This window comes from Mytilus californianus, unplaced genomic scaffold, assembly GCF_021869535.1.
Source record: "Mytilus californianus isolate M0D057914Y unplaced genomic scaffold, xbMytCali1.0.p SCAF_4, whole genome shotgun sequence".
In the NCBI taxonomy this organism is placed as follows: domain Eukaryota; kingdom Metazoa; phylum Mollusca; class Bivalvia; order Mytilida; family Mytilidae; genus Mytilus; species Mytilus californianus.
In genome coordinates this window covers 45,117,744-45,130,206 of record NW_026262690.1, presented here as the reverse complement: position 1 = coordinate 45,130,206, position 12,463 = coordinate 45,117,744, and the positions used below count along the sequence as shown (strand labels likewise).

At 33.2% G+C, this 12,463-nt stretch overlaps 1 protein-coding gene across 1 annotated transcript in view; it reads right to left on the bottom strand.

Moving 5' to 3' along the window:
• The window catches only part of LOC127738095 (transmembrane protease serine 6-like), a 43,833-nt gene extending 36,399 nt beyond the window's left edge, over positions 1 to 7,434 (bottom strand). Inside the window, exon 1 of the mRNA XM_052249197.1 lies at positions 7,317 to 7,434. Within this exon, the coding sequence (XP_052105157.1) occupies positions 7,317 to 7,386 (70 nt within the window). The 5' untranslated portion in view covers positions 7,387 to 7,434. The remainder of the gene's footprint in view (positions 1 to 7,316) is intronic.
• Between the last annotated feature and the right edge of the window lie 5,029 nt (positions 7,435 to 12,463).

The following is a 12,463-nucleotide window of genomic DNA, read 5'->3' as shown; positions in this document are numbered from 1 at the left end:
TAGGGGGAGGGTAGAGCGCTCACAAACATGTTTAACCCCGCCACATTCTTTGTGTGCCTGTCCCAAGTCAGGAGCCTGTAGTTCAGTGGTTGTTGTTGGTTCATGTCTGTCATATTTGTTTTTCGTTAATTGTTTTGTTATAAATTAGGCCGTTAGTTTTCTCATTTAAATTGTTTCATATTTTTCATGTCGGGGCCTTTTATGGCCGACTGTACGGTATGGGTTTTTCTCAAAGTTGAAGGCCGTACGGTTGCCTATAATTGCTTACATCCACCTTATTTGAATTTTGGTGGATAGTTTTCTCATTGGCAATCATACCTCATCTCCATATTTTTATTATGATAGCAAGGGAATATTATACTTTCTGGTCTGCCCGTCCGTCCGTTTATCCATCCCATTCCAAACATAAAACTTTAAAAATTAAAAGTAGCGTAACTTTAATTGTATTTCCAGTGAGGCAAAAGATTTGAATCTTGGCTGTCTAAGCCTCAACTTGGTTAAAAGATCGCAATGCATTATGCCCATAGGGAGTGAACGGTTAATGGCAAATCAGAATCGCAAAATAGTTTGCAGCATTTACAAATGCAAAAAAATCGAATTTTAATTAGGTTTGATTGATTGTTGTTGCCTGACATCAAATGACAAAAGCTGCATGCATATTCAGGACATTTAAAAACAATAATCCAATAGATATGTAGACTGGGTTGACCATAATAAGAGCATGAATTACAACTGCAACTGGAAAATGGGAGCATGTTAGATATGGGCAGACATTTTGTCTGTAACAGGCCCCTATGGTTCCCTGTGATATTTGTTCTGTAGAGCTAATTATTTCACTTTCCCATCATTTAATTGAACGTCTCCATTCCAACTGGACGTGGCTGTGTATTTATACATCCCAGACGACAAAACGGACCACATTTTTCGTCATTGGTTATACTGTTGAAAAGGGTCATGTAAAGAGTAAATATATGACCTCCTCTAAAATGCTTTTGTACAGATTGGTGATATTAAAGTTTAAGATCCACCATGTCTTTTAACTTTATACGTTTAGGTGCTGATAATAAAATGCATGGATTAAAATAACTATGTGAACTATGAAGTTTTGCTTATTCTAATCAAAGTACATGACAGTAGGAAGAGGACCGCTGTTTGTTCTATGGGAAAGCCAAGTGTCTGTTGAAAACTACGTCCACCAAAAGTAACAAGTTCGTTGTCAAGAAAAAATCAAGCATCATGTCAGTTTCACAGTTATGACCTCTTGTTTGATTAATTTTTTTTTGTCTGTGCCTTAAAAAAGATAGTCGTATCTTTATCTCTCGTCTTTTATTGCTGGATTCGTCTTCTCGTCCTGAATATACATAGTAAAACAACATATGCAATGAACACTTATATATATGGTCCTACATCGTGATAATACTTATATTTTAGCGTTGCGGAAAATCTTGATCTTCTGCACTGGATTGTGAATAATACATAGAAAAGGGAAACAAGCGTGCTGTTTGGACTCCATAGCGCATACTAAGGCGGATTTAGGGGGAAGGTTAATGTACTTCAAGAGATATTAAATATTTTGCCTGGAAATGTCTTTTGTATTTGGACTCATATAGCATTCCCATTAACAAAAACAACACACAACCATCTTTAATCGAGCACACCTTTTACAATACAACCTATAAACAGAATTGTTTATCTATAAATTTTATAATAAATGGCAAGTACTTTTATTTAGAAATTAATATTTTATTTTATTTAGGAGCGATATTCTGACAAACACTGATTTTTACATTTCCTGCTAAGTATATTGAAAAATAACTGTCATATATGAAAGATAACTCAAATCGATCGTTTGATAGGTAGGGGATACGTGTGTTTAAACGTGATCTTATGTCAGTGAAAATTAAGGCGGGAATATGGATAACTCCGTGATAAATAAAAATGCATGATATCTATCATTTTTTATCATGTCAAAAATTATTACTTTGGAAGAACATTCCAGTGTATGATTTTAAAAGTTTTAGAATACTTTGTTTGAGCTTGAGAGACGTATTTAATCAAATTCAATGGTTGCCAATAACCAGTCCCATTAGGTCCGTACGTCGAGTTACGTACGTATGTCATTTTATTGAAAATCTCTAATAGAGATTTTCAATAAAATGACATTACTCGACATAACCAACCTATCTGACCGTATCTCGGCCATTGCATTGAAGGATGACGGAGGGGAGCATAGACTGCATGATTTTTGACTCGTTAAATACACATACTTTGTTGGAGTATATGCTATTTAGAAATTAGCACAAACTACATTTTAATTCTTTACATACTTTGTTATTAAATTCGGGATGATTTCATTGACAACAACCTTTAAAGGGAATAGTTAAGTCAGTTACCGGTAATCAAATGCACCGATTATTACTTCGTCATTTCACTTGACCCATATATTTATTTATTATACTTCATGTCAAAATGCCAGATTTTGATTGGCTAATACGAGGGAGACAATTTACTCTATTCTATGGTAAATTCACTATTACCCTTCACGGAGACGCTTGATCAAGTGTGCGCTTTATTAAATACGACTCTATCCTATGACAAAACTCTATTACCCTTCACGGAGACGCTTGATCAATTGTGCGCTTTATTAAATACGGATGGTTGTTATGTACAAGACGTCATAGTTTATTACTTTGAATTTGAAACTTAATCGACAGTAATAACAGAACATTCAGTATAATAAATTAAATATCACATATCTGAGAGGGTGACAGAGCAGATTGTTACCCCTCGAAAAGACATTGTCAACCTTGGCTTCACCTCAGTTGACAATGTTTTCTCGGGGTAACAATCTGCTCTATCACCCTCTCAGCTATGTGTTATTTATATTCTCTCAAACGATGAATTCTTAAAGCTACTAAATCAAAATTAAGTTTGAAAAAATAAAAATAATAGAATCTGAAGCGAGATCATATTCTAATTTTTGATTTAAACGTTATAAGATTAAAACAAGAGTTTCAAACACGCCGGAATGTAAAAGGTGTACACGACTTGATTCTTCTTTTTTTGTTTTATCATACTTCTATACTAGTAATTTATTTCAAGATACTTTTGTCAAAGGTAACTCAGATCACTGATGCATCTTTCTGATAATACTTTGTCACCTTTCCGTAGAATTTTATCCAATGGAATTTATGAGGACGCATCTTCAAGAAAAAATAAATTATGATTACACTTTACTGAATTAGTTATTTTTTTATATATCTTGTCTTTAATTATAATGATGCATGGATTCTATTAAGTCCCCGTACAAACGTATTCGTAATCTAACGTCATTGCTCTTAAATTGTTTTTTTTTTCTAAAATGTTTGGCGTTTAACTTATACAAATACGTTTGAAAAACGGGCATGCACGGAATATTTGATTGAAGTTTTGTTAAGTAGGAAGATCATTTTAGTTTTATGACCAACTTATGATAGCAAGGGGATGTTATATTTACTGGTTTGTGCATCCGTCCGTTCTTCCGTTCTGTTCAAAATGTAAAACGTTTAAAATTATATACCAAGTTTGACCCAGATTAAGTGGTGCACTGAACATGGACATATGATCATGTGAAGGGGCACGGTGTCTTAAGGCCACACATTATTGTTGCAAATGTTTTGATTAATACACGTTTATGTATATGTGTATCTTCCATATCCATAACTATCTCTTTGGTCGCGCGCTCGCCTCAACAGTAACCCCTCAAATGTGATCGGGGGAATAGAAATATGGTCACTTTTGGTCTTGTTCCGATCGACAGTTAAACCATTGCCAAATGGGGGAGTCCGTTTGGTTGTGCGGGATGTACAAGTACGCAGTCCCGTCCGGTCAGAGTGGGGACGTTAAATCCGATGCCTCTTGAAGAGATAATGCCACGCTCTCTACACGTTAATAATGCATGAAATATTTACTACTGGACGTTAAGCAACCAACTATCACTCAATCGACAATAGTGTAACTTGAATTTTATTTCTGGTGAGGCAAATGATTTGAATCTTGGCAGTCAAAGCCTCACCTTGGTTAAAAGACGTCAATGCCAATAGGGAGTGGACGGTTAATTGAAAATATGAATCGCAAAAAAGGTGTAGGTGATCATACTCTTGATAGGTCACACACTGACAAAAAGATCCTGTCTATGAAAAATCCGGATTTGCTGGATACATGTTCAATTCTCAGTATTTAGTTACAGACAGGTCCAGATCAAAACAAAAATTATTGACAGAATTATATGTATGACCTCCTCTAAAATGCTTTTGTACAGATTTGGAGATATTAAGTTTAAGATCCATGCACTATGTCTTTTAACTTTATACGTTTAGCTTTTGTCAAAATGTATGGATGATAATAACTGGGTGAACTATAAAGTCTTGCTTATATTAACTAAGGTAGAATAGTACTACATAAAATGTAGGAATGCCAAGTGTCTGTTGAAAACTTTGTCCACCAAAATTAACAAGTTCGTTGTCAAAAAAAATCAAGCATCATATCAGTTTCACAGTTATGACCTCTTGTTTGAATCAGTTTTTTGCGAGGTATACTTTGTCTGTTACATAAAAATGATATTTGCATCTACCTTGTTCATTTTATGAAAGAAAGTTTTCAAGGCGTTAATAATGAGGAATGAGTGAGTAAAGAGTAAAGTAGTCAACGTTTTGAACCGTCGTCACTCAGTATACTTTATACTATGGCGTACATGGTATATAATTCTCTTCATCTCTCTATTTTAATGGTTAAAAAGTTGGTGAGGCGGTTGCCTCATTGCGTCAATGAAAGCTACACCACTGTTCGAGTGCGGGAAGTTTTGGACTCGATCCTCGACCGTTTCAAATCAAAAACTGGCTGCCTCTCTGACAAGCACGCAATATTTAGGAGTTAGAGCGAAGATTGGTCGGTCCGGGGTCAAAATCATGTGTACGGGTAGGATGACATGTCTTCCTGTGGTATAATACAAAGTCTGGTTCATATTCATCTTCTCGTCCTATATGCCTATATATGCAGTAAAATACATATGCAACAAACACTTATATATATGCCCCTACATTCAATTAATACTTCTATTTTTTGTTCCATTACTAACGTTCCATATACCCCCTCCCTTTCAAAATCCTGGATCCGCATCTGGCAACGGATCTTATTATATTATGATACTTACCTTACACATTTCCGTTAATGATGTATTCAGTAAAATGAATTCGGTGACCCCCTTTAATTGTTAATCAATAAAATGGATAAATTACTATAAGTTAATTTACCTCAAGGGATATAAAAAAAAATCCTGGAAATGTCTTTTGTATTTTAAATTGGACTCCGATAGCATTCCCTGTTAAACAAATAAAATACAGAACAATCCCTAATCGAACACACATTAATTCTAAAAAACAACATGTATAGGGATGTTTTTATCAATACATTTTATAATAAATGAAAAATTCTTTTGTTTTTAAATTAAATGGGAGCGATACAGTTTTATCTCAATTTTCAATTTTTATAGAGACAGATTCTGACAAACTCTGGTTTCGATATTTCTGAAGTTGTCAGAAAAATACCCTTCTCAATATTTTCCCCGCAACAAATATAATAAAAAGATAGATAACTATAAAGAAAGACAGAAAAAAGTATAATGGGGCGTTCATCTGCAAAGTATATTGAAAAATAATTGTCATTATCAAAACCATGAAAGATAACTCAAATCGTACGTATGATAGGTATGGGATACGTGTGTTTATACGTGATCTTATGTAAGAGAAAATAAAGGAGGGAATCTGGAAAACTACGTGATAAATAAAAATGCAAGATTTCTATCATTTTTCGTCATGATAAAATTATTTTATATGGACGAAAATTCCAGTGTGTGATTTTAAAAGTCTTGGAATACTTTGTTTAAACTTGAGCGACGTATTTAATCAAATTCAATGTTGGCAATAACCAGTCCCATTAGGTCCGTACGTCGAGTTACGTAAGTATGTCATTTTATTGGAAATCTCCAATATACCGTAATTTACACATCAGACCGTACTGGTTACCGGAATTTTAGATACACCAAACCAGGTGCTTCATATCTGAGAAACAGGCAATATATGCCCTCAATTCAAGAATTCATTCATACATGTTTGTATTATTCAAAATTATCAGTCAATATGTGTTCTACAAGGATCACCAGTCCTTCTCCTTTCATCTGATACCTTAATTACTAAAATATATTCTACATAGTTTTATATTCACACCTATGCGTAGGAAATATTTTGTTTTAAACCTGTACTACTTTCCAGTATGTTCTGTTTGGCCGGGCCCGATTTGGTGGTGTTAAATCTTACAAAGTCTATCCAAATTATTTTTGCAAAGAATTCCGCTCGGTGTTAGGAGCGTCTTAAACTTGCAGTGAGATCAGAGTTTTTTTCTCCGTTTTGAAGGTCTCACTGTGACTTTGAGTTGAAGAACAGCAATAAAAGCACTGTTCCTTTGCTTTTTGTGTGTTTTTTGCTGTGCCTGTACTGATTTTTTGTCATGGATGTATACCCCATATCCTTTCTTTTTCTATTATACACAATTTTCTAGTGACATTTACTTCGAATAATACGACAGTATCATATCGTTACTGCTTACATACAATGAATATCGAAACCGGATACATTTTACTAGTTACTAATCCGAGCTCATCAATATCATTAGTATTGATTTTGCACCGGTTTCGATAGGTGATAATATCAGATTATCATATACTGCTTCCGGTTATTATCGCCATGCCTTTCCGTAACGTTACCGCATGGCATTTCGACGTCACTCGGCAAATTTCAGAAAATACACCACTATGGTACGTTTTCAGTAAAAACATAACAAAGTAGGATACAAAACAAAAATTAGGAAACAGGAAAATATATTTTGTAAAATGCAAAACAAATGATACAATAAATGCTTTTTTTAAAGCTTTAAGAATGGTTCTTGTCTGTATTTCTTCTGCAATATCCACCATCAGTGTTCATTATGTTTTGTTGATTTTTTATTAACGTCAATATAAAAATATATTATACTGTTGTTTTTCTCCTCTGATGAGGCATATGATAGAAAGATTTCTGATATTGAACCTTGGGCTGATAATACATCTGATAATAATTTGATAGTAGCGCACCTCGTATCGATAATATAGATTCTAAAAAAATTGTCATTCTACTTAAAATTCTACGAAAGATAGAATAAGTGAGCTTGACAACATGAACTGACCGAATTCGCATTTTATTTTAGCTTGTCTAAAATATTGACTTTTATTTCTTTGGTCTTACCTTCTGTGTTTTCCACAAGAGTTGTAAAAACAATGAATAAACTAAAAACAATACAGATATTCATCCCCATTGTACGCCTTAACTACTATCCAACAGGACCAGACTGTACAACACATTACAATAATATCTGAAAATAATATATTCATTTTCGTTATTCTGTTGGAAGTATGTACATTGAATTTATTAATAATCATATACATATATACTTAACACCTTGTATATATGGGTTTTTTTTTTACTTCCCGTTAACAAAAGATGCATTTTCTTTTCTTTAATACAAACATTATTAACTATTTAATCAAACATGAGTAAGCATTAAGCTTGCATATAACATTTCCGTGAACACCTTTATGACGACATTAATACCATAATACTCTTGAAAGATATTCGTAAAATCTATGAATATATATTTTTTTTTATATTTGAAGCATACAATGCACATAAGTCGTAAATTATAAATTTATAACGATGTTCATGTTTTCATTATTGCTTTTCATTTGAATGCTGAATCTCTTTTGTTTGATTTCTTTTTTGAATATTCGAAGATGAAATGACAGCGGGCACACGTTATCTTTTCGTATACTGTATGATAGCCCAGAAAAACGAACAAGGTAAAAATGTCCATGTTAACGAATCGGTTGATTGATGAGTACTATTATTAGTATACACCTATTGACTGGTTATCAGGGTAATATCAAGTTTGTTGTCTCTGAGATACCAACTTTTGCCCGAGGGCAATAGTTAGTATCAAAGGGACAACAAACTTGATATTACATTCATAACCAGTCATTAAGTGTTTTGTTATACCGAACAAAACAACTTTCTAAAAAGTCTACATACACCACCAGGTTTTTTTTTGCCCGTGTGGTATTTGTAAATATTTCTACATACACCACCTGGAAAAAACAAATAGTCACATAAACATGCACAAGATGAACTATAAAGTTTGTTTTGCCCGTGTGGTAATTGTAAATATTTTTATTTACTGTAATCAAGACCAGAAATCCTTGTGTAAAAATTCCCGTGCATATAATAAACGCTAGCTAAAATTTACCGTACAATTAAGTAATCACAGATTATGAAGACGACGACACACCAATACCTTACATTTCGGATATGTTTTAGTTCTTAAATTCGCGTAGATTTTCTTTTTCTTTTTTACTTGCTTCTGGTAAGTAATATTTCAATTTGAAATAACGACGACAGACACATACAGATTATACCGTTTACGATATTTCAGAGTTTAACGTTGCCAAGCGCACAAATCCAAGCAGAATAGTCATTGTTGTCCAATGAAAAACAAAAATGAAAAAGTCTGGGAAATATGTTTATAAAACTATTGACCGGGGTATTAGTCATTGAAACTATTGACCGGCAAATAGTCTGTGGAATGATATAACACTTGTTTACTGAGGTATAATAATTTATTTTAATAACATTTGACTGAAAAGAGGGATGTATTTTTTAACTCCCTAAAACAAAAGTAATTTTCCTTAAAATATCCATGACAAATAGCAAACTGAATTTCAGATAGCAAGTCTGAAGAATGTTTGTAAAAGTACCACCTGGTGATCTTTTTGTCTTACCGTCCAACATAAAGGAGGAGAAATCACATCGAACTGCTACCATAGTTAGTTTCTTTACAGAAATTTCCATGAGCAACGAAGGCCTAATTCAAGAGTTACGACGTAACAGTGATATATTTTTTACCTCAATAAAAAATGGTCCCCATTTCAAATGTTTCTCTTTATCGAACTCATTAGAGGTTTTGATGAGTAAAGATCTTCATAGACACTAGAAATGATTCTCATTAAAATAAAAGTGCTATCTTGACGACAAGAATGAATTTTTGGTACTTTTACAAGTCTCCCTCCCAAAAAAAATTCCGATCCCACATTTCAGATATATCTGATAATCTAACGCATCCATGGTTTTTATGAGAGAAAATCTTCATACAAATGAAGTGGATCAGAAATTAAATGAAGATACTAACCTGCCAACAAGAGTTCATATGTAACATTCTAACACGCCCCGTTTCCACAGAATGTCCCCCATTTATTATTTCTTCTGATTATTGAGCTCATCAAATGATTCTATAAGGGGAAACCTTCGACCTTATTTAAAGATATCCGACAAAAAAGAAGACGCTATCCTCGCAACAACAAAGTGATGACGCACCGATGAATCATAGACTGCAGGACGGCCGAACTGGTTCAAACTTTATACCCTCCGCAACTTGGTTGCATGGGCTATAATAAATTAATTATGTTATATATCAAGGCATTATGTGACATCATATGTAACGTATATGTTATTTCCATGACACGAAGCTTGAAAAAGAAGTCCAAACAGTGCGCCTGTTCCGAATTATGAAAATTGATAGAGATGTAAAATTGTTTTTAGTCTAGTAAAACTTGATCTTTTTGATGGTTGAAATTGGACTTTTAACACCTTTTGATAACTGCGTTTACTCTTAGATCGACACTTTGTGTCTTTAGTCTATTTGTAAGCTGTGTGTGTGCTTAGTACTAATTGTTTTACATGTGATGTTGTGATGTTACACTAATGCAAAAGTTAGTATTTAGGTCAAACGTGTTTATTGTCTAATAAACAAAAGAATTGGATACCAGTTATGAAAACTTAACATAATCCGCTCAAAAAAAAACCAAAGTTAACAAATTTTTATGGTAGGATTGAGCGCACACATTTTCACATTTTGTCATCCCATGAAGAATTCCCTTTGAAATATACCTCAATCTACAAAAATATTTTTTATTTGCATCTTACCGAAGGATTATTTTATTGAAAAGGTTTTTGTAATACCGGTGTGGGGTCGAGTAAAAAGAGGAGATATTCAAATTACACATTACACGACCGACTGATCATTGTAAATAAGGTCGGTTATTTTTAACAATTAAAACATTCATACATAATGTTTAGAACAATTTACACAAATATGTTTAACGTGCAGAGAGCGAGGTATTTATCAATCTCCTTGCACGAGACATCAGATGTGACGTCTCCATTCCGAACGGACGTGGCTGCATTACTATACATCCCATACAGTCAAACATGCACTCTTGTTAGTATGTGTGTTACTACCGAGTGGGATAATTCGTGTTGACTATATTTCTCTAACCGAGTCAAACCTCGAGGTAATGTAACTACATATATCTAATGTATGCTTGTCTTTTTTTTATATAAGGATGTGCATGAAAATAGCGTAGAACAAAAACGGACATTCGAAATACAACTGTCATCAAGTTATCCTAACTCAGGTTATAATATTTTTTTTTTTAAACTGATGGAAAATTAAATGTATTTTTTTTTTGTTGCCCAAACAATCTTAATAAAAAGATATCGACTGAAACCAAGTAACTATAAAAGCATAACTACTAAGCTACAAAAATATTTCATATGGCCTTAACAAATTATTTTTGGCAAGTCAATTTCATTCAAAAGTTTTAAGAATTACCCTCAACTTTTGCCGTGACTCACTGTTCATGAACACATCGACGAAACATCTCGGGTACCAATTGGTTGATAATCAATTGTAGATATTACATATGATGTGATACGGTAATTCATACATATTGCTTGCGCTTTAATATATTTATTAGATATTTGAATGAAAACCAACGGATGTAAATTTAGCGATTTGATATGCATGTATAAATAGATAGCCTAAATTCATTGAAATCACTCGTAATACTCACAATATTCAATGAGTATATGTTCACGTTTTATGTACATGTTCAGACATACATGCAGAGCTGATTGATTAAAAAATTTCTGATGAGATAAGATGGATCTTTTGCACACCGAATCAAAATGAGGAATAAGTAAAAGCCCTCGTCATAGATACTAGGCTTTAACTTTTTTTTCGCCAGACGCGCGTTTCGTCTTCAAAAGACTCACCAGTAACACTCGAATCAAAGTAGAAAAAAGGTAAATATTCTCTGATGAATATTCTTATAAGCATTGTCGTTTTTTGTGTGTGTTATTATTGAAATTTTAGTAATAAGAAAAGATCATGAATTGTTTTTAATTGATTGATAGATATTAACCATTTTATTAATTTCATAAGAAAATTAGATCATTGCTATTTTGATGTTTAAGGCAATTTCAAAACAGTTCTGATTCCTTGTCTGGATTTGGCTATACTTTAAGTCTTTTTTTAGTTTGATCCGCTTTTCAACATTCGTATTAGATTTTGGAATTCAAATATTTTGGCCTCGAGCATCACTGAAGGGACATAGATTGTCGATATGCACATCTAGTGAATCAAAATTGTTACCGTTTATGTTATTCATCCATTTCACTGCATGTTTTCATATTCGTAAAATATAGAAAGTGTATATCACGAAGTTGATTTATATTATTTTTTCTTTTAGTACCATTATGTTTTACTGGAAAATTGGTTCGCTTCAAATTTATTTTTCAATAAAAGAACTTTCTGAACCGTAATCCTTAATTTTCAACGTGACTGTAGATGGCCACAGACCACAATTAAATTCCTCTACTAGTTCTTTATAAAGTTTTGTCTCATTAAAAAATTGCACCAAGTCTTTTTGTCCAAATTTTTGTGTGTGTAATGTACAGTACTAGTCCAAAAATATACCCAACTTTCAGAAAGATTGCACCCTAACATCTTACTAATTTAGCCAATACACATGCATACCTCTATGGACAAGTCAAGAGATGTTCCGAAAACTGTAAATATTACCTTTTTGCACCTGGCCTAATCACTCTTTCCATATCAAAATCAGTTAAAATACAACATCCGAAAATTTATTTCAGCTCTCTTCTTTCATTTCCACCCCATTAAAACTAAGAAATGAATGAGAAAGGGAAAGAAAAAATAAAGAAAAAATACACTTTAATTAAAGGAAACTATATTCGTGGACAACGAAAAGCGGGGTCATTATTGTGGTCTTGGGCCAGATAATTTATTGATTAGTAGTATAGAGAATTAAGTGGTTATTTAAGCTCACAAATATTAATGTCTAATTAAGAAGGGAACTGTATTTGGGAAAAGTCGTCGCAACAATAGTTCAAGTATGAGACACAATGTATAATCGGATGTACGTTAAAAGGAAATCATTCGGCCTCCGGGCTCATCGTTTCTTTTCAATGAACTGACGCTT